This window comes from Notolepis coatsorum (assembly GCF_963971535.1).
Source record: "Notolepis coatsorum genome assembly, chromosome: 1".
Taxonomy (NCBI): domain Eukaryota; kingdom Metazoa; phylum Chordata; class Actinopteri; order Aulopiformes; family Paralepididae; genus Notolepis; species Notolepis coatsorum.
In genome coordinates this window covers 293,789,741-293,817,266 of record NC_140165.1, presented here as the reverse complement: position 1 = coordinate 293,817,266, position 27,526 = coordinate 293,789,741, and the positions used below count along the sequence as shown (strand labels likewise).

The 27,526-nt window shown below is 42.4% G+C and overlaps 3 protein-coding genes across 3 annotated transcripts in view; 1 reads left to right on the top strand and 2 right to left on the bottom strand.

Annotated features, from left to right (window-relative positions):
- LOC311239814 (SR-related and CTD-associated factor 4-like) overlaps positions 1-4,573 on the bottom strand; it is an 88,095-nt gene extending 83,522 nt beyond the window's left edge. Inside the window, exons 1-2 of the mRNA XM_084328263.1 lie at positions 4,364-4,573; positions 631-714 (exon numbers count right to left, since the gene is read on the bottom strand). Of these exons, the coding sequence (XP_084184389.1) occupies positions 631-714; positions 4,364-4,393 (114 nt within the window). The 5' untranslated portion in view covers positions 4,394-4,573. The remainder of the gene's footprint in view (positions 1-630; positions 715-4,363) is intronic.
- A 4,411-nt stretch (positions 4,574-8,984) lies between these two features.
- LOC311229187 (uncharacterized protein) lies at positions 8,985-15,179 on the top strand. The gene is made up of 3 exons (XM_084315247.1): positions 8,985-9,430; positions 10,520-10,600; positions 10,695-15,179. The coding sequence occupies exons 1-3, from the start codon at positions 9,082-9,084 to the stop codon at positions 10,991-10,993; spliced, it is 729 nt and encodes a 242-aa protein (XP_084171373.1). The 5' UTR covers positions 8,985-9,081; the 3' UTR covers positions 10,994-15,179.
- Positions 15,180-18,872: 3,693 nt separating this feature from the next.
- Positions 18,873-22,021, bottom strand: LOC311227504 (putative nuclease HARBI1). Its single transcript, XM_084313185.1, has 2 exons — positions 21,694-22,021; positions 18,873-20,921 (listed from the first exon to the last, which is right to left on the bottom strand). Exons 1-2 carry the CDS (start codon positions 21,934-21,936, stop codon positions 19,848-19,850), a joined length of 1,317 nt encoding a protein of 438 aa, XP_084169311.1. The 5' UTR covers positions 21,937-22,021; the 3' UTR covers positions 18,873-19,847.
- Positions 22,022-27,526: the final 5,505 nt, after the last annotated feature.

Genomic DNA, 27,526 nt, shown 5'->3' with positions numbered 1-27,526 from the left:
GCGTAGCGTGTAAACAAGCACCTAGGGGGAGCCTCATGCGCGGCGTAGGGGGTAAACGAGCGTAGAGCGCTGGTATTCACACAGGAGAGCGCTGGCCAATCAGAGCAACGCAGAAGGGCATGTTGGTTGCCGAAAGTATTCACGCGTCCAGGTTACACACAAAAGTCCAGACCCCCGGCCCCCTCCTGCGATTATACATGCGCAGGATGTAGTGAGATGTGTATTGGAATACTGTGTGTCGGCCTCCGTTGATGAAGGGGCGAGACATGGTAACTAAATACACACAGCTTCCGGGTGGAAAACTCAATCCGAGTATTTCTTTGCCAATCCACTGTAACCTACCCGCAACCCCAATTTGGGTCGCGATCCGTAGTTTGAGAACCGCTGATCTAGTGACTTAAAAGGTGAATTCTGATAAGACTGTTTAGGCTGAGGTCACATTGCAAAAAAACAGACTTGTATGATTCAGGACCACATATGAAAGTGGAACACTTTTGCCCGCATGCTGAACTTAGCCTTAGGATCAAAACATCCTTGCCGATGCCCATCCCTCAAATTAACTACAATTACCTAATGTAACTTCTGACGGATAAATCTTCAAATCAATCAATTAATAAGTCTTTATTTTACCTTTATAGCTTTTATGGCAGCCTTTGTTACAGACATCATCTTTGCTCTGGATATTGGAGGCTTTATGTCAATCATGGAGAATAACTGTTGAAGAGAGAGAAATTGTAATTGTCAATTAACGTTGCTTAAAAAACATTTTCCTTTGATGAGCAGCAAGATTGGACAACAATAATTTACTGGCCAGCAATATTATCACAAATAATCCTCAGCATTGCAGGATGCTAACCAAACTAATCTTCAAGAAAGCAACGTCACCCAAATATTTACTTTAAGGGGAATCTAGGCTCAGGTTATGAAACTACAAGGCACTAGCCGGTAGATCCTCCTGTATATGCCAGTCCCTGACAATATATACAGTCAGGAATAAATCCATAGAGAAATCTTAGGTCCAGAGATTGAAAGCACCTTGCAACATAGATGCAACCTGCTTAGGTCTCTAGATGGGTGAGGTTATGAATTTAACACACAAGGATCAATTTATTCTCACTCGCCTCTGAAGTAGCGCTGTAGACTTTATGGTGGTTATGTTCTTTTCCCATAATGTCTCATTTCTTCTTCTAATCTATAGGCTGTAGGCTCTGCCTCAAAAGTAGACAAGAGTAGGGCATAAAAGAAAATAGTTTGTTTCCTGTTGGTTGTCAGTTAAGGCAGTTAAGTAGGTAGGTAGGGAATTTATTTTATTTAATTTTTTATTTTATTCTTTCCCACAGCGACTATGGATAGGGAATTTCTTTATTTAATTAAAATGTTCACAACAACATGGATGCATGTACTCTGCCAGGATGTTTAATATCCATAATACTAAAGGTTTGACTAACATTTTTTAATCATAAAATAAATTGGGTTGCACCTAAATCGGCAGGGTCGGTCGGCAACCGGAAACAAACAATTTTTTCTTTTAGGCCTAGCCGATGCAGCCAGGCAAGCAAGCCTCAAGCGGGACAGCTGGAGAGTTGACTACACCAGCAGCGGCAGACGTCACGTTTATTAGACAGGATGTGTACGACATGATGCAGAATTGTTTCACCCGACTACTGAATCAACTGTCTGTCTTCATCTTTACTTTTTAATTAAAATGTATTCATATAAAATAATATTAAGATCTGTATGCAGGGCATTGAGTAGCCTACCAAGACCTTCAGGTTTTTGATATACATTTATTTTGATATAGACATTGTGTTTATTAAGGCAGCATCGTGATATAAGGCATTCAATTATGAATGTCAGCTACTCTAAATCATTTGGTGTCTGCCTGACAGTTAATGAAGTGTAACATATATTGGAATAACTAAGAAAAAATAAGAAGAAACAGATCAAGTTCAAGTTTCCTTTATTGCCACGCAACCAGGTTGGTGGTATTCTTGTTCGGTACAGGCCAGGGTGGATACATAATACAGTACAACATGACACAATAAATACATAAATACAGCACAACATGGCACAACATAGCACAACATAAACACACAGAAGAATCTAGTGACAGTCCATCGGTCAGGAGCTTGGTTAGTGTGGGGGCGGAAGAGGGGTCTCTTCATTTCCTTGCCGGCGGCGACATAAGGCTTTTCTGAGCCAATAGACTCATGAGAAATGAGAAAGACCATGGCTCATGAGAAATGAGAAAGACCATGGCTCATGAGAAATGAGAAAGACCATGGCTCCGACAGTACTAGACATAAAAAAAACAATGGGTTGATAATGTGTATCTGCCAATTTCATGTCTATTTTATGTGCATCAGTGACAATCAAACCGTAAACAAAGAGAGACCTATTAAGATGTTAGATCATAATATGACAGATGTTCGATGCCTTATTTTAGTAGTCTATTTTGCTGGTGTCCATTTCATGCATTGTTCTTGATCTGCCAATTTTTTGCTCATTGTATGCCTATGTCTTGGTTTACTGCTGTGAAGCACTTTTGAGCTGCAATTCTTGTATGAAAGGTGCTATACAAATAACGTTGATTATTTTTAACTATAACAAGTCGTTTCCCATGATTCATGAGGTTCTGGTCCTGTGAGGTCCGAGGCCCATGCAGTCAGGTCTACAGAGCAAGTTGGACAGCATTTCCAACCATTGTGTAATGTGGTTTAGTAAGGCGGTAGCCCCTTTCGTGACTGTGATGCACGCCAACAAGGTTTGGCCGAGTGAATCCAGTCCCTTGCTCCTCAATAGGAAACCAACCTAGACTTACCCTGAAGAACTGGTCCGACGCGATCCGTTCATTATACAAGTATCGCAGAGAAATGTCAAAGGTACTCGCAGTTGCACAAGGGTCTTGGTCCTGGACAGAGAATCGCAATGGTTTGAAAGCTCGGCGTTGCTAATAAACATTTTAAATCATTTTTATGAACTGGTCAACACAGCTTTATTTCCAGAATTGGGTGCCTGATGCGCATGGGCTGTGATCACAGCGTAGGCACATCAGGCAGCTAAAGCCGTTTTAAGCAGTGTTGACCAGTTTATAAAAATTATTTAAAATGTTTATTAGCAACGCCGAGCTTTCAAACCATTGCCGTTCTGTCGACAACCCTTGTGCAACTGTGAGTACCTTTGACATTTTCTGCGATACTTGTATAACGAACGGTTCACGTCGGCCAAGTTCTTCAGGGTAAATCTAGGTTGGTTTCCTATTGAGCAAGGGACTGTGGATTCACTCGGCCAAACCTTGTTGGCATGCATCAGTTACGAAAGGGGCTAGTAAGGCGGGGGCCAATCATGTGCAGATCTGACTCATGTCAAAAGGTGCCTTATCGTGAGTTCGGAAGGTCCCAATCAACTCATGACATCGGAAATCTATCACGTGGCTGAATCAATATATAGACAGGTGATGGCGTTCGAGTGCGTTGGGCCAGTCAGAAGAACCAATCAGATCCAAGGTAGACGATTCAATCAGATTATTATGGAGGACCCTGATGTAAACAAGACGACTTTTTCTGGTCTGGATCCTCTTAGCAGTCGTTTGTATTGAGCCATACTGTATTGTACCCATTCTGCAATAGGTTAATAAAGTTTATCAATCAATTCAACCTTTCCTTCTTGATTGATGGAAATTGTATTAACACATTGCAGAATGGGTACAATACAGTACAGCTCAATACAGGTGCAGGTGGTTTGATTTTTTTTCTTTAGGAATCAGCATCACATTTTTCTGACGACAACTGTTGATCTAGTTTAAATGTTGAATCAATGTTTAATCACTGATATAAACAATGGGAATAATAATTGGATGCAAGCCGAAATATCCAGTGTCTTGCAATGTCTATAACGTAGAGCTATAGCCAATGCTCTGCATATATTGCACAGTGCAGCTAAATAAACACCAGCCATAATACAACTGGTCCCTGAATACCACATCACGTGCTAGAAATAATCAACATATACATTATGAATAAATTGAAACTTTTAGAATAAAAGGTTTACATCAATCCACATAGCAATAACACGCCGTCAACATAAAGGCCTTGTGTTCAAAACGAATAGGGTGACATTGGCTAACAAATGACATTTAACCACATTTGCGGTGCAAGCCATGTTACTTCATCGTTTTAAATACCGACTACTAGTGCCGATTTCGTTGCATATTGCACCCAATGAGTTGACATCACACTACAATAAAAACGCATCCACAAACCGTTTGTTCCGTTAACTGTTATGTTAAACTGAAGTTAGCATTATTCCTAACCGTTTACGACCTAGCTAAAACAGCTAGCTAACCTACTTAGCATTAGCTTACCTCCATGTTGAACGCGTTGACCGCATCCATACTTGTTGTGTGATGCTAAAAAAAAGCCGAGCCACAAATGTCTATATTGTTGTTATTACAACATAGGTCGGCGCCGCCAAGATACAGCTTAGCGACAACAAATATATTTCTAGAAAAATAACACGTTACTTTAGTAAATAACGTAAGCAGCTGAGAGGTCCTGCTGTGTGGCGATCTGTCTGTTCTTCTCGCTGTTCAGCAACTGGTTCCTCCCCGCGCTGCTGACGTCACCGTCTGACCTCACAGAATGGTGCGTTCGACGATCCTCGTCAAATTGGATGATGTAACATGTGGTAAATACGGTTAAATACTAGTTCAATTTTTATTGATTGATTGATTGATTGATTGATTGATTGATTGAAACAGACATATTGCAGAATGGGTACAATACAGTACGGCTCAATACACACAATTGTTAAGGGGATGCAGACCAGATAAATACTTTCGTCTTGTTTACATCAGGGTCCCCCATTTTCAATTCATCATAACATATATGACAGATACATGACATACAGATAGACAGTACTGTTGTTACATCTAGACATTTATGACATACCAGATCTACAAATACAAAAATGACACAAATGTGATACAAAAATGGTCTAAAAAAGAGAGTATATACATTTGAGGGGGAAGAAACTGTACATTGGAGGAGGTTGGGTGGGTGGGGTGGGGGGGGGGGGGGGGGGCTGTACATTGGAGGTGGTTGGTTGGCGTAGGTGGGGTGGGGGGGGGGGGACTGTACATTGGAGGTGGTTTGGTGGGTGAGGTGGGGGGTTGGGTAGGCGGGGTCGGGTGGGGTAACTGTACATTGGATTATCCGCGAAACCTTACTTGGTCCCAAGAAGAGGGTCTTGTGTATTACTGGGTTAGGACATTTACTGTACATTGGAGATTGATTGATTGAATTGATTGATTGAAAACTTTATTAACAGATTGCAGAATGGGTACAATACAGTACAGCTCAATACACACAATTGTTAAGGGGATGCAGACCAGAGAAAGACTTTCGTCTTGTTTACATCAGAGTCCCCCATTTCAGGAGGGGGTTGGGTTAGGACATTTACAGGGGCCAGTTTCAAATTGCCACTCTTTGAGAGTGGTTTTGAAAGTGGGTAGTGATTCACATTCCTTTACAGCTTTAGGTAGGGTGTTCCACATTGATGTGGCATAATTGCGAAACGTGTTTAGTCCCTTGTTTGAGCCGAATCTGGGTTTAACATGATTTGTGGAGCTCCCTCTGGTGTTGTGTGGTTGTGGTAATCGTAAAATTAGGACCATTAGCCTTAGCCTAATTCGGAGAAAAGTAGATCCTTTGGCTGTGGATATGGCCAGGATCGAAACCAACCAGGTGGAACTGTATAAGAAGCTCGCTGTCTATCAATCTAAGGAACAATCGAGCTCAAAGGCCATGCTGGAGAGCATTGCGATCTACCACTCTGACGATGTGTGCAACAGACTGCTGCAGTCTTTTTACCAGTCTGTTGTGGCCAGCATCCTCTTCTATGCTGTGGCATGCTGGGGAGGCTACATCAACTCAAGGGACACCAACAAGCTCAACAAGCTGGTGAGGAAGGCTAGCTCCGTGGTGGGAGTCGAGCTACCTAGACTTGAGGTGATGGCAGAGAGGGGGATGATAAGGAAGCTGGCTGCCATCATGGAGAACCCCTACCACCCCCTCTACGACGAGCTAGTCAAGATGAGAAGCTCGTTCAGCCACAGACTCATTCCCCCACGACACTCAACTAACCGCCTCGGACAGTCCTTCATACCAGCGGCCATCAGGCTCCACAACAGTGGGCAGCGACTAGCAGCCTCCAGGCTCCACAACAGGGGGCAGCGACAGCGACTGCTACCAGACATTGACCTGGGACTTATAGGAACCCAAGGAGGACAACCTACACTACCATAGGCTTACTGCACCTTATGTGGACACTGTGATACTGTGAATAATGTATATTTCAGTGGATACCGTGATACTGTGAATAATGTATACTCAGTAGATAGTAAATTATAACACTACCTCACGCATACTGCACCTTATGTGACACTGTGAATAATGTGAATATTTCTTCAGCTAGTCAGATAGTAAATTATATTGACCATATTGACCAAATTGTTTACACTGCCTGTGTTGTTTTTACTACCTGTACACTGTGTTGTTTACTACCTGTACCCCCCCCCCCCCCACTCCCCCCCCCCCCCCCCCCATGCTGCTATGATGCCTGAATTTCCCCAAGGGGATCAATAAAGGAATATCTTATCTTATCTTATCTTAACAATCAAGCTCAAAGGCTATTCTGGAGACTCGTTGCCTACCACTCAGATGAACAATCGAGGTAAAAAGCCATTCTGGACATCGCGAAGGAAATTAAGGACGTGATATATCATTAAACTAAATTGGAGCAGCATTTGAGCAGCAAATTGGTCAGGCTGCATGCTGCATCCCCTGCATTGATGCAGGTGGTTTTGGGAGATTTGAAGGAATCCCGGCATCTCAACATCATATTTCTGACGATGTATCATGATACTCCATGTTTATATAATAAAGTATGTTTGCACCAGAGCGGTTTGCACCACAAAAGATGAAATGTCACAGTGATGATACGTCACAACTTGTAAACTCGGGTATCGTGGAACCTCCCCGAGTTTACATCACAAAACAAACTGGTCAGACTACTACTTGACCTTACCCCCAGAACCCACCTCACCCCTGCCCACTTTGACAACCTAGGATGGCTTAGAGTAGACGACAGAGTACAGCAACTTGCAATGGGCCTGGTCTACAAGATACACTATACGACTAAGGTACCCATGTACATGTCAAAATACAAGGTCAGTGAATACCACAACCACTACACCAGAGGAAGCTCAACAAATCATGTTAAACCCAGATTCGGCTCAAACAAGGGACTAAACACGTTTCGCAATTATGCCACATCAATGTGGAACGCCCTACCCAAAGCTGTAAAGGAATGTGAATCCCTACCCACATTCAAAACCGCTCTTAAAGAGCACCTACGGGAGGCTGCAATTCGAAACTGGCCACCGTAAATGCCCAAAACACCCACCACCTCCTAATAGACAGTCTCCTCCCCACAGCAGGTATATATTCCCTCCCCGCTGTATGTATATTTCTCTCCCACCCACCCACCCCCTCCTAATGTACAGTCCCCTCCCCATCATATGTATATACTCTGTCAGGATCTAGGGGTAACAGTACTGTATATTTGAATACCGTTTATGTCACAAATGTATCAGTACTAAATACCTATATGTCCCTATGCCATAAATGTCATGTATGTTGTGTATGTCATAAATGTCCATATGAATTGAAAATGGGGGACCCTGATGGAAACAAGACAAACGTCTTTCTCAGGTCTGCATCCCCTTAACAATTGTGTGTATTGAGCCGTACTGTATTGTACCCATTCTGCAATCTGTTAAATAAAGTTTTCATTCATTCATTCACCACTGGCAGAAACTGGCCCCTACAAATGTCCTAACCCAGTTGTACAATAAAGACCAAGCATGGCTTTGTCAGTATTCCAATGTACAGTGCCCCCCCCCCCCCCTACCCACCCCCCACACCCCCCACCTCCAATGTACAGCCCCACCCAACCCCACCCCACCTACCCAACCTCCTCCAATGTACAGTTTCTATGTCAAATGTATGTCAGTATTCCAATGTACAGTGTGTGTCCCCCCCTACCCACCCCCCCCCCCCCCCCCCCACCTCCAATGTACAGCCCCACCCCACCTACCCAACCTCCTCCAATGCACAGTTTCTATGTCAAATGTATATACACTCTTTTTCTGGATTTTTTTACTATCACAAACAGTACTGTATTTGCAAATCTGGTATGTCATAAATGTATAGATGTAGCAGTACTGTCTATCTGTATGTCGTGTGTGTCATATATGATGAATTGAAAATGGGGGACCCTGATGGAAACAAGACGAAAGTCTTTCTCAGGTCTGCATCCTCTTAACAATTGTATGTATTGAGCTGTACTGTACTGTACCCATTCTGCAATCTGTTAATAAACTTTTCAATCAATCAATCAATCAATCAATCAATCAATCAAAGTCGTACTGGTAGTCTCGAAGTCAACTTCCTGTCTTTTTAACTTTCTGTCTACGTGCATGTCTATGGGGGGGAACATGCACTTAGAATCACCAGAAAGGCTTTCGAAATAGTGAAATGCCATGTTGCCATGTGCCAGTGAAATACCATGTTGCCATGTTTCATATCAAAACAAATGATATGAAAAGCTTATGAAATGAACAAGAATGTGATAAAATATGTAATAAAAACGGAGCTCAACGCATACATTTGATGGTAGACATCCGTTTGTTTCCCCAATACCAAAATGGCGGCGGTCTCGTGACGTCAGAGTGTCTTCGAGAATTTACTACTTGGTCGGTCCATAGATGGATGGGTCGGCCTGTCGGCTGGGTTCGAGTGCAACAACTTCCTGGTAGTAAACTCGGAATATTCCGACTTTACAATTTAACGGGGACCGACGGAACGCGCCTTAGTGCGTGCCAGTGCGTTCCCGTGCGTGCCTGTGGCGTCTCCACTGATCGAGCTGGAGCTAGCTTATAGCTTCTTGCCACCATTTTCCGGGTGCATCTGGGGCTTTCTCGGTGCTTGAACTCCAGGCAGTCAGTGCAAGTCACTAACCATGGCCGGTAACAGTCGTCAGTATTGGTCCATGGGGGAAACAAAAGCCCTGCTCAGCATCTGGGCCGACGACAACGTGCAGCAACAAATGGAGGGTGTTTGTCGTAATGAAGAAGTGATTCAATTTATGGTGGGCGAGTTGGCCAAGTTGGGCATCCAACGCACAACCACCCAGGTGCGGGAGAAACTGAAGAAGATGAGACACCTGTACAAGACGGTCAAGAGGGACGGGAGGAAGAATTTCCCCTTCTTTGATTTGATGGACGGTGTCCTCGGGAAAGCAGACGGACCTTTGGAGACGGATCTCTGTGATCTACCCAAATCCATCAGGACTTTGACCCAACCAGCAGGTACGTTAGGCCTACTGAAAATAGTTTGATCGTATGTTAAAATAATATAAAAACCGGAGTGAAGGTTAGTAAATAAATGCTAGTAGATTCCCGGGATTATGTATAATTATTATTATTATTTTTAAACATGATCTTGTTGGTCCTGTGTATATTAACCAATCGTCACCTGTTAACTGCCATGCATCATCCGTTATTTCCACAGTAAGGCCAAGGCATAGTGCGTGCCTATGGCACGGGGAAGGCCAGCTGGTGCTTTGAGTTCAGGGACTGGCCTAAAGCCCTCTCTGAGCAAGGCTGGCTACATTCAAGTTCAAGTTTTGTTTTATTTGCCACATAGAAGGTACATTATTATTACAGTGAAATGCTTGGTTCTGTATGAGCCCCCTGAGAATGTGCTTCATAATACAGTAAAAATAATAAAGGCCAAACACTATATAAAATAATACAAACGTTCCTCATGATCAGCTTCAAATGGGTGCATCTGGATAACTAGCCCCTTTCGTGACTTCGAAAGTCACGAAAGGGGCTACTGGATAACCAACATTACTCGAAACCTTCATGATTTAAATATATATTTTTTTAATTATATTTATTTTTGGGCTTACTGTATTTTTTCACCCATCCCAATTGTTTGTCGTTATGCCAATTCCCTTCCTGGTCGTTGCACGCATTGCCCCACTGTCGGCCTGGGGAGGGTGTGGAACTACCACATGCCTCCTCCGATACATGTGGAGTCGCCAGCGGCTTCTTTTCACCTGACAGCGAGGAGTTTCACTGGGGGAACGTAACGCGTGCAGAGGTTCACGCTATCTCCCCCAGATCCCCTCCCTGCTGAACAGACCGACCAGTAGGAGTTGCAGTTTATAACGACCAGGATACATACATACCCCACCGGCTTCCCACCTGCTAACACTGCCAATTGTGTTAGGTAGGGACGACTGACCAAGCCGGAGGTACCGCTGACAGCTGGATTCGATCCCAGAGTCTCTGCGGTGGTAGGCGAGTGCTTAGTCCACTGCGCTACCCAGCCGCACCTAAACCTTCATGATTTTAACCAGATGCCAATGTGTTTTGTGTGCTATGTTCCAGACAAATCAAACCCCCTAGAAAGTGGTGGAACTCCTGCTGTCAGAAGAGGGGCTCATCTGATTCTTCCGAGAATGAGACCCGGTAAGTCATTTTAGTAAGTTAATTTCAATAAGCAAAAACAAAAAAAGGAATGTGTAAAACAGTCAAATATTTAACCGCTGTCATTTGTTTGCAGATACTCGTAAACGTAGGACCGATAGCGACACTACGAAGGAGTTTTTAAATGCAATGGCTGAATGCCACAAGCAGTGGTTGGAGAAGGAGCAAGAGCTGAGGAGAGAAGAGTGGGAGAGGGAAGCCCAACTGAGGCGCGAGGAGATGCAACAGGAGCTGGCTTTAAGGCGGGAGGAAGGAGAGCGAGAGGAGAGCTTGAGACGTGAGGAGATGGAAGCCAGAAGCAAGGACAATGAACTGTTTACCTCTTGTTTTGCACAAATCGCAAAGCTTATCACAAAGGAGCCTGTCAGTTTGTAAGGGCACAACAGGGTTGCAAAATTACAGCAGTTATTTCAAAATGCATTTATTTGGGATTGACCCGTTATTAGTTAAAGTAAAGGTGCTATAAAGATGTTTATGCAACCATAAAAAACGAATACATCTACAGAGCTTTTACAAAAGGTGTGGAATAAAAGTATTGTCCACATCTAAAAACAAATGTACGGGTCCAAATGAATTTTGCATGCCTGTATCTCTTTCCTACTTCCCATTTGGAATGCACCCGATTGGATAAATTACATGCTGGTGCTCTAGTGCATCTAGTGGCTGAATGTTATCTATAGCACCTTTTAAATATGGCCTGTCTCGCTAGCAAAGCAGGTCCCTTCACTATCTTGACGTACAGTGGACTCTCCTTCACAACACTGGAGCACTGCAAGGAGTATGACTGGTAGTCTAGTCCCAAAGAAAACATACGGTAATTCATCACCCTGCCTTTGCTGTATGCAAAATACAGAGCAATTTCAGTGATTTCCTTTCCTCTCGGGACAGGAATTTAAAGTGCCCCTCTCTGTATCTTTGCACAGTGATGGGAGGGTGATTCATATTTACAGAATAGAAGGACTCCCTTGTGCTTCTGCCTCGTGACATTTGGAGGTCGGTGCTCGTCACCAATGCGAGAGACTCCGGTCTCGAATCCAGGTGTCAGCATTGCCTCCGGCTTGGGCCAGCCGTCATACTAACCCGTTTGGCTGAGTTAGCGGGAGGGAAGTTGATGGGTGGTAATCTGGCGTTGTGGACAGCGACTCCTACAGGTCAGGTCTGGGTGCCTGCACAGCAAAAGACAGGAAGTGGTGAAGGCAGCGTGACCTCCCAGGCGTTACACTTCACCAATGAGAGTCCGCGCTGTCGGGTGAAAAGAGAGCCGCTGGCTGTCTCTGCATGTGTCGGAGGAAGCATGTGGTAGACCTCAGGGCTCCCTAGACTGACCAGTAGGGGGCACATGCGCACAACGACCAGGTAGGGGAGGGGGGAATTGGCATAACGACTAAATTGGGATGGGAGGAAAAAGCACAGAAAATCAGGTGGAGAAAAAGAGGATACAAAAACAAATAATAGGGCAATATACTAAAACAGTTCTATGGGTCACTTCTCCACGACTCAACCCAAAGAAGATACTGGAGAAGAAGATACACAATTCACTTTGACATCAGGTACAACCAAACGACTAACATTGTCGATGCACGCTGTCTTTTTAGGAGACCTCAAGAAGACGTAGTGTTCGTCGAAACATTGGTCGTTTGTTTGTACCTGATCATTAAAATGTCAAGTGAATCGTGTGCGTTTTCTTTGGGTCCAGGTTGTGGACAAGTGACCCCATAGAACTGTTTTAGTGATTTATATTTACTTTGAAACTGCAGGGACTGGACTAGAATGCACTTCACAAGTCAACTGCATATCCCAACCTATGCTTAAGTGAAGTGATGGAGAGTCACAGTAAGATGTATTGAAGGGGACTGCTCTTGACTTTGCTATCACAAAATAACGATTGTACAATAAAATAGTGTTCAAAACCCTTTAATACAAATCTGACAATTAGGTCCAAATGACATGTGAATGTTGAACAAATTGTTGCCAGTGTGGTAATTTTGCTCAAATGAAGCAAATGTTTTATATATATATATATATATATTAGTGCTGTCAGGCGATTAAAAGAATTAATCTAATTAATTACAGGATTTGTAATTAATCGCATAACCATTTTATGCCTGATATTCTATATTCTATAATCATATTTCAAATTGCATGTGTCCGGATGGCAGAATTCAGTACTGTATCTACAAAAGCTTCTGTTTAATCATCTTCCATCTATTTGCTTAGATTTTTCAGGTCTGGTCAATTTGAGCATGGTGTTATTCACAGTCAAAGATTACAAAAATAATTTATTGATATTCTCATTTGGTTCATTACAATTTACTCAAAATAAAAATTTCATTCAATCAATCACTGCGCAGATTGATTGATTGAATGAAAATGTTATTAACAGATTGCAGAATGGGTACAATACAGTACGGCTCAATAAACACAATTGTTAAGGGGATGCAGACCAGAGAAAGACTCGTCTTGTTTACATCAGGGTCCCCCATTTTCAATTCATAATAAATTGTAAGTAAGGGTGCAACTTGCACCGTGCAATCCATTCTTTGTGGATCTAGCCCACAGTATTTCTGACACTGGGAATACATTCCCTGAGATTCATAGATGTCCGTAGAATCAGATACCAAGAACATGCAAATGGACCATATTAAAAAAAAAAAGTCTAAATGTGTATTGTATTCTACATTCTTATGGAATGAATGAGATACTGTAGGATAATACCATTTAGATAAGCATTGAGTCAAATGGCTTACTCACTCAGTGGATCCAGTTAAGATAAGATAAGATATTCCTTTATTGATCCCCTTGGGGAAATTCCAGTGACACACACATACAGCTCATCGTCTCATTAACAACAACATATCACAATCATTACATTTTACAGTAACAACGGCACAACATAAATTCAAACAGACATGTACATTTGTTGACACATGTCGACTACAGAATGCCTGAGACACCATATGCGATAGTCGGCTGCAACAACACTGGGGTGTCGTTGCGCCAGGTGGTGGGAGGGAGGGTGGAAAGATTGTCCAGCAGGAGGGGCTTTGGTGATGAGACAGTCTTAGGCTCCCCCCCCTCCAGCACGCGTACTAGTCGGCTGCCGTCACGTGGTAGTGGCGCCGGGCGTACACGCGGGAGGGGGGATTGGGTAGGGATTGTGGGTGGGGGAGGAGGCCGCTTGCCACTCTTATCTCCCAGAGGGCCTTCGACTCCAGCAGCTCCCTGGTTCGACCTTGGTCCAGGAATTTGTTTTGGCTGACTGACTGGCACATTTATCCCAGCCACGTCACTTTAAATTTGATTTGAATAGAGTGAAATATAACTATTGATTTGAGTGGAGTGAGTTTTAACAACTCCGTCCAAATGACTGAATGCATTATTAGTCCAAGTGTCTTAATCAGTTCATTTGGGTAGGTCCTGTGCGCGGTAAACAGATCCAAAATCTTCTTATTGCAGTCCAAAAGCTTCGATAATCCAAAAATGACCACGTCTTCAAGTTGGTAGCCCGATTTATGATGTCCCAAGAGGCAAAGAGGGTTAGCCTTATTCTGCTTCTTGACGAAAATATGCAATCCACTGATTAGATCCATTTAGAGTTGATTTGACCGGAGTGTTGAATGTCCCGTGATTAAGACGGGGAGGACGCGACCCTCTCTGCGCCGCCCCTGTGCCTCAAATAGATTCGCTATCAGCTCTATCTTCAATCTTTCAAAATGTTCAGTTGCTATCGCTATCAGCTCTATCTTTAAATCTTTCAAAATGTTCAGTTGCTATTGCATGTACTCATCTGTGTTTCACTACACACTTGAGTGCATGCTTACCAACTGTTAGTCTGCAACACTACTATCACCGACATCTAAGAAGGGAGATCCCCCCTTGAATGGCCCTTCTAAGGTTTCTCTCCTCCACACTGCCTGTGGAGCATTTTTACCTATTGTTAGGTTTTAGTGAGTTTTTCCTTACCTTCGTGTGGGGTATGTCTGGGAGTGCTTGCATTCTTTCATTTATTTGCATTTATTTTAAATTTGTTGGACCTTATGGTGTCCTTGTTCTGTTCTTGACTTATTGTTATGTTTTCTTCTTGACTTGTTTAAAGAAGACCTGTATGGCCCTATTAACGTGTGTTGTTGGGCCTTATAAATAAATTTGATTTGATTTGATTTGAGTATAGTCCGGCAACCGGCACGAAGCAGAGCATAGCAGCGTCGGGCTCCATGGAGCAGTAGAGGCGGCGGTAGGAACGGCCTTGCGGAGCCTGGGGAGAGGAGAGAAATGCGACTGACTCTGGGAAGGGCTGGGAAGGAGGTTAGTTAGTAAGGTTTATTAACCAGATCAATCAAATCATTACAACAATAGAGAATATGGCTGGAGATCTCACCTAAACAGACCAGCTCCGTCAGTCAGGTAAAAAGATCCCGCTCCCCAGTTGGGGGAACGATTAAGTACCAGGTGAACAATTGAACAGGTGAATAATAAAAAATATTAATATATATATATATTTGTTTGTAATTATTTTTGAGTTAATTTCCATAACGCGATAATTTGCTGTGTAATTAATTAATCTAATTAACGCGATTAACTGACAGCCCTAATATATATACACAGTATATATTTTTGGATAATTTTCTGTTATGAAATTTTGTTAAAAGGAGAACCTCCCTGCTTCATTGTGTAACTGTTAACAGATTTAATCTGTTTTGATTGTATTTAATTGTTTCCTCATTTAAAAAATAAATAATCATATTCTATTGCAAACTGGCAGTAATGAACCTCAATTCCAAAATGACAGACTGAAAATATTAGATAGTTGTGTTTATTAGGCTTTTATTTTGTCTGTGTGTTTGTCCTTCCTCCACAACTAATTAACACAATGCATTTTCCTTCCAACATGTTATTTTTAATTATTACTATTTTCTAAATTACTAATTAAGTTTGTGTTTCAAAGTTGTTCACCTTCTCATATGCAATATTATGTTAATGTTCAAATGGAACTTCAAGTTGAAACTGATCGCAGCCACTTATGTTAAATGGCACTTCACCAAAAAACAATGCAGATTTGTTTTGCACATAATCTCACACACATCCAAAAACTAAACAGTGTTGCACATATTAATTTAGTTTGACAGTTATTGAGTAAATGAGTTTGAATATGGCCACCAGTGATGTCATCGGGGACATTGAAACCCTGTGTTAATTACAAAATAAAACAGCATTTTGTGAAGTGCCCCGTTAAGTTACCTCACCAAATATTATGCAGTTAATTCTTACCATTTGTTTTAAACTTGAGTATATACCAGATACAGTGATTTGAGTGATGCTTTCACTTGATCCATGTTTTTAGATTCAAACACGTTGCGTGAGATCTGGACACGAGATGACCAGGAAAGGAAATGGCACAAATTACTCAATTTGGGGATTTTTTAAATTATATCGATCTAGGGATTTATGAATCGATAATCGCTCATTCAAATGAAGATCGATTCAGAATCGGGAAATCTATTTTTTGAACCCAGCCCTCCATGTACAGTAGCCGAACCGAAGACACACAACAACAGACAGACAGCTCAGTGATTGAAACCTACGTGTTTGTGCGACCATGTCGACCTGAACAATGGGGGATAATAATAAGAACGAGCCGCCTCGGGGGCCTGGAGGGAGGATACTGCAGGCGGAAGACGGCCGCTGCTGCTGGAGCTGGACCGAGTCATGTGAGACAAGCCGGCGGCAGCAAGGCGCACGGAGGCGGGGGGAAACCACCGCCTCGCCCCGCTGGTGCTTCACAGCGCGTCTCAGGCGAGAGCGTAAAGGGGGGCGTAATAGCATAGGTCAGTGGCCAATCAGAGCGCAAAACGGGAACCCGGAAACACGAACGCGTTGGTAAAAGCGTTGGGCGTGCTTAATGTCTTATTTAACTTAAGACAGCCATTAAATCAGACATTAAGTACCCCCAACAGCCCAAATGGAATGATAATAAAAAAATAAATATTTAACCCTTTAAAACACTTTGGATGCCAGCCACGACAATTGTCGTCTTATCAGACCCCTCATTGAGTGCCGACGATGACAAATGTTGTTTGTTTGCCGTATTTTTTTTTATTGGCAATTTGAATTCATATTTCATCAATCGAGCCTCGGGTTAGTGCTGCAGAGTCTCTCTGAGCTCAATTGGGAAGATACCGCCCCCTATCGTCTCCCTGTGTAACTGCACCCCATCAGCTCAGATTGATGCAGGGGGAGTGGTTAGTTTGCTCATTTTATTTTTCCGTCAAGGCATCTGAAGAGACCAAGTGATCGCCGGCCCTCAGAACAGCGACGATTATGTATTTACAGTACCAACACTGTAATCAATAAGCGTGATCGATATTTGGAATGGCGATCAGGAATTGGAATAATCTTTTTGGATAACATCTGATCTCAGGTAAGGAATCTATTTTACCAGTCTTAGGATAATCAGACCTGTTTTCACGGAGATATAAGCGTTTGCCCTATGCTGTGTGTGGCTGTGATCGCTGATGAGGAAATAAGAGAATCGATATTTTCAGCCCGCCAACATTAACGCTAACATTGACGCTAACATTGAAGTGGATGATGGCATTCAACGGGGTAAAAAGGTAAACAAGGTCGGCACTGATAGTGTTTAATAGTCTGCTCGACCATTTGGAATAGCACATTTTGAGTCACTATCTCTCATTGAAAAGTGAGCCATTTCTACCGCTCGGTTCAGGTATGCTATGCTAGAGAAATCCACTAGAGGTCACTTTGCTTTTTGACAGTAAGCCTTCTCACTCAGTCTGCTACCAGCAAGTTAGAAACTGAAAATCTCTCCTGACATGTGAACTATTTTTGTCTGGATTTTCAAAGGTAAACTTAGTTTCTTCAACATATTATATCATCCAACACATTACTTAACAGAATTATGAAGACGTTATGCTAATCTCATTAAAATTGACTTTTATATGGAATAAAACACTTCTGTTCATGCGTTACATTTATAGTGTTATTATACTGAATATGTATGATTTTACATATTCTGACATTTATATATAATTCTGTTTCTGCATTTTACAAATAATAGATGGATGTAAAATAATTGTATGGTTCAAGGCCACTCGGTTTTCTGGCCCTTGTACCAGAAGATCCTCAAAACTGGCTGATCTGAGTTATGATAATGACATATGGGATCCTGATTATCTGCCCAAACAAGCAGGGGTTATTGTGGATCTTTCCTTGAATCTATAGATGAGGAGATGCCCTCAACAAGCACATCTGCTAAGAAGAAGAAAAAAGGGAAAAGCACCCTATAAACAGTCAACATGGAAGAGCCGAATGACACCCCTGACCCAAGGTCACCCCCAGGCTCATAAGAAGAAAATGACAGAAAAGAAAGAAAAAGAGGTCAGGAGAATCTGGAAGCATGTAGATATTGAGGAATTCCAGGTTCCTGACTCAAGTTGTGTAACCCATGATGCTGTCAAGACACCCTTCCAGTACTTCAACACGCTCTTCACTGATGAGATGATTCATCATATTGCTCACCACACCAATCAGTTTTTCCCCTAGTGTTACAGCCATTTACTGTTCCCCATAGGCTACTTTGATTTTTTTTAAGAGTTGTTTCCTATTGTTCACTGCTGTTTTCATCTATGTAAAGGGATGATCAACTGTATCAAAAGCTTTTGACAGGTCAATGAACAGTCTTGAGTTGATCATTTACTAATGATTCAAGTATTTTAGACCGGCAGAACCATTTAGAGAATAGAGATTGGACGATAGTTGATCACTATTATCTCCTCCCTTATGCAATGGAGTAATGTGACCTTCCACACTTAGCTCTCACTGACAATGTGAATTTATTTCTTAACTGCCTAAAATAAAGCCAATGGGGTCTAAAAAAATTTATTTGAACAAAGATGACAGTTCAGTGGTGAACCAAGGACTAGATCTATATTTAAATTGTTGAAAGCATTCATAAAATAATCAACGTCAAACATTTAAAATGTATTTGAAATGTCACTATAAAGCCCATGTAAGGCCTGCTCGTAAGAATTTCTCTTGACAACTCCAGGATGATTGTCAGAGTTACTATATTGAGAAAACAAATCAGCTGATTTATCAATAGCACCAGATTCAGCAGAGGGAGGTCTATGAATCCCAATCAGAACAACGGAATTACTAGGCCCTAAATTGACCTTCAAAGCAATAAATTCAACACCCCTTTTCAAAATGTTCACATATTGCCTTACAGCCTGAAATTAATATGAAATTTGATGTTTATTTACACATTGCACCCTACAAATTCCAAGTGAAAAAAACAAGTCTCAAAATGTCTTGTAGTTTAATAATAAAAAATAAAAAAAGATTCACTAGTGTACACCACACTGAGTTTGTACTTGAATTAACCCTTTCACTACCACACTACAGAAGGTTAACATTTCACTACAGACTGTTTCGTGTGGCAGTGAAAGGGTTATCATTCTGTAGTATAGAGGTTTGGTTATCTGGCCGGACTCGAGACCGGACCATGGGTCAGGGCTGGGTTCGGGTTGGAAGTTCACTCCATTTCCTCCGGCCAGGCCGGTCTCGTCGTATATAACGTCAACAAAACTATAATATAACTAAATATAATTTGGTGTGCTGATAACCAGAACGTTATGTGTATTATAACAATGTAACTCTTATGTATCAATCACACAAAAAAAAAAGTCTTAATCCACATGTCGACATTTTAACCGTCCACAACAGAAAACAGCCGTCCTTGCACATTTCCTGTGCTTCAGACCAAAATGACCAATAGGTCATCTTGGAACTCGCCCCAGTGCATAGTAACCACATGACAGCATGTTGTGTGTGTGTGTGTATTATGTTTTGAGACCTTGTTGTTTGCTGCTCGTTTTAGGAGTAGCTATAAAAATCTATGCAACATAGTATCATGATATTTTGCATGACAATATATTGTATTGTTTTTTTTTATGCAATAAACATTATTGAAGTGAGATGAACAGACAGAAAACTTGTATCTTCCATATGATTGGGGACGTAATTTGCAATAAAAAAAAGGGTAATATATCACAAAATCGCAATACTGTCGTATCGTGATCATATTGTATCGGGCTTCTGGTGATTCCCACCCCTACAAAATAACATTTTAGACAGCCAAATCCATACAAAAACACGAGGCAAAAAAAACTAAAAAGAAACATGTCCTGACCCTTTAGTGGCAGTAAAGAAACTATTGAACATGATCCCCTATAAGCTGCTGCAGAGTAAGCCATGAATCAGCCTCCTCACCGTCCATTTGCGGTGTTCCATTAACCGGCTGCCGTTGCTCGTGACCGATCCATTCTGGGAGGAATGCGTCCATGTTTTTCTCACAGAGATTATGAAGGACGCAGCACGTCTCCAACATGTCCATAACGACCTCGACATTGCAGTCATTCCGTTTAGTGAGACACTTCCACCTCCCCTTCAACCTGTCACATGCATGCTGGGCCACACAGTGCGCCTGGCTGATCTGACTGTTAAACAATTCTTGCTCAGCCGTCAGCCAGCCGGTGTTTGGGTATGGTTTGAGGAGCCAGTTTTGGGACGGACACCCCGGGTCGCCGAGAATGAAGTGGCCGCCATCGGTCCCGCAGATGTCTCGCATCCTGCCGGGGAAATCGTCACACGCCCACGATGGCGGGGGGCGACTGGAGTCGTTCACCCACCTTGGACAGCCCGTGTTCAAATCCCAGAACATCCCTCTGCCATCTACAACCACTTGTAGGAAGATGGCGAGATATCCCTCTCTGTTGGCCTGATCAGACTGGTAGTGTGGCGGTCTGATGATCGGAACGTGAAAACTGTCCATTACACCGATGCACTGTGGAATGCCGTACGTGTGATAGAAATGGTCTGCCATCTCGGCGAGGTCGGAGTGACTAGGAGCCACGACGAGCTCCGGCTTGAGCACTTGGATAACCGCCGTGCAGAACTCGTGCACGCAACGGCAAACGGAGGCCACGCCGACGGCGAAAAGTTCTGCCACGGTTTTGTAGTCACAAGGGTTAGCTAGTTTGTAGAGCGCTAAAGCCACTCTCTTTTGCAGGGGTATGCACAGGCGATACGTGGTGTCCTGTCTCTTAAGATGAAGCTTCAGCATTCTGCAGAGATATGAGAAAGTCTCTCTTGACACTCTGAAATGCTGCAGCCACTGGTGGTCTGTAAACTCTGCAGCGCTGCTCTCCCACCAGTCACTGGTCCTGGGGTAGAACCACACCTTGGGTCTCCTTCGCATTGTATCCCTCAAAAACTGATGAGTGATCTATTTCAAATGAAGAAAAAAGCATTAGCAAAAGGTATAGGCTAAATAACTGCAATACAGGATACAGGAAACCTTTACCTCTGATTTCATCTTTTTTTACTTTTGCCTTTTGAAACTAAAATGTGTAAACTGAAGGCTACTTTGTGCTCGTTTATGAATGTCATTCAAACGCAATAATAGTTTTCTGACCACTAGAGGGCAGCAAGCCTATGTAAAGACAGCTTTCTCCCAAAACAAAAGCCTCTTCCTGTTTTGCCAAAGTGATCATTCTAAATATAAATGACAATACTGTTCTGACAGCACAATATTAATGTAATTAAAAGAGTCACTGAAACGTTTTAAATGCATGGGTTTATAAAAATAGGCGGAGCTAAAGCTCTGGCCGGATTTTGTGAACAAAGAAAATAAATGATGGAATAAGAGCAGACTGGCCGCTGGTGGCTAGTTTAGTTATCCAAAAGCAGAAACTGTGTTATCCCTATCCACTTGCTCAATACACTCAATATGTTGGGTGATAGCGGTCACTTTTCTCAGGTAGCTAGCTAGCCTTATTTATGGACTGATTGATTGACATTTTTATTTAACAGATTGCAGAATGGGTACAATACAGTACGGCTCAATACATACAATTGTTAAGGGGATGCAGACCTGAGAAAGACTTTAGTCTTGTTTACATCAGGGTCCCCCATTTTTATTTAGGCGCCTTTGTTTATATTATTCCAAGGCTATGTTGATAGCGTTATATTGCCGTCTTTGCGTAAGGGGCACTTACTGCTTTCATCCAATGTCCATGTTTATAGTAGCGCTGCAGGCGGAAGTGTTTGTTGCATGTCTCCCTGTGTCTCCACGCTTCATGGAGCTGTTTGAGACGCAGACGCCGCTCTGCCCGCAGCAGCTTGTGGCGCGTCTGTCGCCCGGTCTGGAGGTGCGAGTCTCGCCGCAGCTGCCCGGCGCGGTACCAGGCGATCATGGCAAGAAGTACACTTTCACAAACGTCCCTTACGTCCGCTTCCATGTTGTTCTATTACTCGACGCAACACGGAGGAGTTATTTATCTTTGAAGATTAGAAGAAAAAAGGTGCTCGACTGCTCGTCCTCCCTCCATGTGTCTTCTCTTCTTTTGAGTAGGGTATATCTGCAGAGCCGCAAGCCCAACGTCTGGGCGGGGCTTCGGGCCCAGACGTTGGACTTGCGGCTCTGCAGATATCCCCTATTGCTTCTTTTGAGTTTCTTGGCAGATCACAAACAGTGTATTACCGCCGCCTATGTACCGGAATGGCTACTACTACGATGGAGTAGTGACAGGAGAAATGCATGCAGCCAAAGAGGCCCAATTAAAAGGTGCATTTCTGCAGTACAAATAGAAATAGAAAATGGTTAAAAAAATCAGTGATATTCTTATCACTTACCATTTACTGCTGGCCCGGGTAGTGTGTGTGTGCGCGTGCATGCGTGTGGGGGGGGGGGGGGGGGGGGGCGTTTCTTTTCACCCAATTCTGTTGTATTTTCAGAATTCAATAAAAAGTGTGTTTACCTTATTAAAGGACAAGTTCAGAACGTTGGGCCCCTAGCCCTACTCATCACGAGATTGATGTAACTTGAGTCTGTTATCAGCACAAACCCATGCTGTTCCTCACACTAGTCAATGGGGTCGAGCTCCAAGCTGACTGGAGGCAACTTAAATCTACGCCACAGCACACACAGAAGTAGATTGATGGTGGGATATTTTTTTTACTTGAACTGGCTAAATAGGAACTCGGATCACCTAAAGGAAGTCAGTGGTAACCTAAACCTAACCCTGTTGATAACAGAACCAAGTTGAAAGACTTCTCAAAATCCACACTAATTAGATCTTGTATTTTCCAATAGAATTGACAAAATTGTGGCCACTGGTGTTTTTGATATAGGTAATAGTGATCACTGTCCTGCTGCATGTGTGAGGAGTATGAAAATGGAAAAAACTAGGTCACATACGGTCATGAAAAGGAATTTGAAATGTTTAAATGAACAAGCTTTCATGAATGATATGCATAGCAACATCCTCTTTAAGGCAGAGTCCGCCAAGGTGACCCTTGACCTCTTCACAAATACTCTTATTTCTCTGATCAATAAACATGCTCCTCTCAAGAGACTCAGAATTAAAGATAGAATAGCACCCTGGTTCTCGCATGAGTTGTCAACTCTGCTTAATGACAGGAATAAGGCCTGGTCATGTGCTAGACGCTCAGGCGATCTACAACACTGGCTTTAAACAGCTCAGTATAAGATGTACCACAGCTATGAGAAAGTAAAAATCAGATTACTACTTAGATTGAATTACAAGTTCCTACACAAACCTGGCTCAGTTTTGGAAGGCAGTTAACTTCTAATGTACTACCCGCTCATATTAGTGTTGACGATTGTGATATTTCTAGCCAAAACTAAAATGGTCTTGCATTTAATACTTTGCAGTTGCTGGGAACCTGTTTGAGATAGAGTATATATCAGACTTCTTCCTGTTGATCTTAATGTTGATATAGACACTGATTGTGTGAGTTCCGTGGAGGTTATTTTCATGCTGATGTCGCAGGTGCCACCTAGCACCTGCCACGAAATTCGACCGTGCCTCGAGTGGGAGTCGAACCCCGGGCGTCTGCACCGGGGCCGACATAACAAACCGTTGCGCCAAGAAGGGAATTCCCTCCTAAGCGCTCAGTTTGTATGCCTCTGGGGAGTGAGTTTTACACACTTCTATGTGCCGTAGTCACACTATCGCGGCACATATCCGTTACACTGACAAGTTGACATCACACAGCCAGAGACGTTACAGTGGATCACACCTCTCAATTCTCCTTTAGTCCCTTTTCACATGATGAAGTATTAGACACTCTCCAATCCATATATCTCAGGACCTCTACTGGTGAGGATAATTTGGACAATTATTCTTCTCAAACTGGCTGCTCCTTTAATTACTGAGCAATTGGCGCATTTTTTTTTTTATCTTTCTATCTCAACAGGAAGATTTCCCAGTGTCTGGAAATCTGCCCATTTGATCCCATTACATAAAGGTGGTGTTAGAGATTATTTAAATAACTACTGTCCTATCTCCAAGTTACCCTGCTTAGCGAAAGTCTTGGAGTCTTTAGTGAATAATCAACTTAAGTCCTTTCTCTCAAATCACTCTGTACTAAACCCACACCAATCCAGGTTCAGAGCCTGGCCTTCAATAAACCCTGATTCTCCCACACCCTAACTCACACACTCCCATGTAATTTTATCCTGCCCCCTCCCTCTTGTATCTCTTCTTATGCTCCTCTGTCCCCTGTGCTACTGTACTTTGTGTTCCCCTATTCGTGTGTTGTCCTACTGTCCTACTCTCTGAATGTACTGTCTTGTCCTGCTGTGCCTTTTTGTATTTTTGTATTTGTGTATTTTATATTAGGACATTGATTTTAAGCTTTGATTGTACAGCACTTTGGTTGGCTCTTGTGCTTTTAAACGTGCTATATAAATAAATTACTTGACTTGAGCCAATCATAGCACATTATCAGCCATCTCCTTAGTTACTAATGACATAATATCAGCTTCAGACAAGAAGAAATACTGTGCTGCCCTCTTTATTGATCCGTGAAAAACTTTTGATACAGTCGATCACCATTTACTCTTAAAAAGATGAGCTACTATTGGTTTGGATAGAAATGCATGTGATTGGTTCCAAGATTATCTGTCAGGGAGACGTCAGTGTGTGAAGTCAGGTTATGCCCAATCAAAATTGTATCAATAACTAAACTTGTGCCACAGGGTTCAATTCTAGGTATTGTCCTCTTCACTATTTATATAAATGATATTGTGTCTTCTCTGAATGGTTGTCAAGTCCATCTGTATGCAGATGATACTGTTGTATATTGTATTGCTGACTCTGTACAATTGGCCATTGAGAACATACAACTTTCCTTTAGTACCCTCCAGGAAGCTCTTATTAAACTTAAATTGGTTCTTAATGCTAGTAAAAGTAAATGTATGCTGTTTCCTAGAGCCAGAAACATTGAATATGGTGGTTTACACATATCTACAGTGAGTGATTCTAGCATTGAGAGAGTCACTGGATATAAATATCTTGGTGTGTGGCTCGATGAGAAATTTACATTTTAATTCCATGTGGACAACCTTGCCTCCAAATTGCGACAGGAAATTGGCTTCCTATACAGAAACAGAACCAGCTTTCCTATATAATATTATTATATTTTATTATAGTAATTATATTGACTTATTTGTTTACACTGCTTGTGTTGTTTTTACTACCTGTACCCCCCCCCCCCCATGCTGCCTGAATTTCCCCAAGGGGATCAATAAAGGAATATCTTATCTTATTAGTAGGAAGTGAGTTGTCAAAGCAGTTTTCTGGACTATGGTAATGGTAATTTATAGGCATGCTGCGGCCTCAACCCTTAAATCATTGGACTCTGTATATCACTCTGCCCTCAGATTCATCACTAATGATAGATACGACACTCATCACGGTGTCCTTTATGAGAAGGTTGGTTGGTCCTCGCTGATGGAGAGGCGCAACAAACACTGGTATTTGTTAATGTTTACCCTAACCTATGGAACCCGTTCTAGTGACTGGCTGGTCCCTATGGTCCCTTGAGTTTGCTCTGAACAGGGTAAATCTGCATTTTGCTATGATGCCTCTAGCTCATGGAATGAACTCCAACAGTCCTTAAAGCTTGAGATTCTCCCCTCTGTTGCAGTTTAAAACATCGATCTCCAACCATTGTCAATCAAGTTGTACATGTTTTAATTGATTGTTATCCTTAATTGTCTCATTGTTATGATTTTATATGCCTTTTCTTTTCTTTTTTTACATTCGACGTGACTGTAAATGAGGGAAACCTCAGTTGCCTTTTGAGTTTAAATAAAGGTTTGAAATGAAATGAAACAATTGTGATTGGAGGATCGAGAAAATAGGGCGGGGTTTAACATAGGTCCCTTCCATAACTGTACACTGTAGGTGGGGAGACAACAGAGGAGCGAGTGGAACCTATGATCAGATTAGTCATTCTTATGCATTCTCTTTGTTGTGACAACTTCTAGTGAAATTAAACTACTCCCAACATTGCTGGGGACCCCCTTGAACCTCCTCTGACCCCTGGACCACACTTTGAGAACCATCAGTTTTGATGACAAAGATGCAGTCGACAAACTTGGGATGGATCGTCCTTGATCTTCTAAAATATAATCAACATTGCTAATGTTGGCTGTGCATATGAGTGGGATTGTATCATGGCTCATGGATAGAATATCTAACTAATTCCTGCTATAATTCCACAACCACAAGTGAAACCGTCTCCAAAACAGAGCCACAGTTGGGCAGCAGTACCAAAATATGCGTGGAGATGAATTCCTCGTCATTCTCTCATAGTCATTCTCTCATAATCTACATACTTTGATTGTTCCCAGTCTCAGCTGAACATATCTTGCCTCTCAAGCTCTCCTGGCTCAGTGGCTCTGAACAATTTATGACAGACTGACTCCATACAAATCTGGGAAATACATTTTTAAAAGAGATTATAACTAAAGTATAAGGTTGTGAGAAACGGACCCCAGGAGACAAAGCAGTCCTCAGGCAAAGATGACACAAAGAAACGCCCCTGAGTTCTGGGAGAATAGAGGTTTATTCCAGCCAAGTTTCAAGGAGCAGAAAGATGGTACAATCTCTGCAAACTGCTGAAACTTTACATTGGGTGTATAGCCCTTTTATAGGAAGAAACAGTCAAACACATTCACAGGGCTATGCAAATGGTAAATGGTGCATTTTATATAGCGCTTTACAATTCTGTTCACCACATTCACTCACACACTGACGGCGGAGGCAACCATGCAAGGTGCCAACCTGCTCATCAGGAGGGGGTTAAGTGTCTTGCTTAAGGACACTTCTGACACATGACGCAAGCAGACACATACAGTGAACAGGTATAGTAGTAGAATGGACTTATTATAGCAAATATAATTAAGACTATTATTTGTGGCATAAACGTATACTTTGATTATGAGGTATATTACATTAAACTAAATGCATAAATGTAAGGAACGTAAGTTTAATGACTTTCACCATGTAGTGCTTTACCGACCTTCATGGAGGAGTTTAATGACTTTCACCATGTAGTGCTTTACCGACCTTCATGGAGGAGTTTAATGACCTTCACTATGTGGTCCTTCGCCGACCTTCATGGTGGCCTCTATAAACACCATCCATCACCGTTCATCTGGCCCTCAGGCAGCAGAAGCTATGCTCCTCCCTCCGTTGTCTCTAGCAGGCCACTCTTGTCACCCTATGGTCACAGCTGTAAACTGCACGGATAGGGTGGAACTAAACAGAACTCTCTGGGTGGAAACGAGTAGAAGAGTCGAGTTGCAGTAGAACGGATGTGAACGATTACCTAGTAGAACAGATACATATATGCGGGTCAAGGTTCCAAGGCTGCCTGGGGGCCATAAGAAGCTTAAAGCAGTAACCTATCTCTGGGGACTTTTATTCTTGGATTGAGAGACTATGAACAACTCCCAGATAACATTAGGAATCACGCCGACTATTCAATATGAATATTATTATGACTACATTCAAC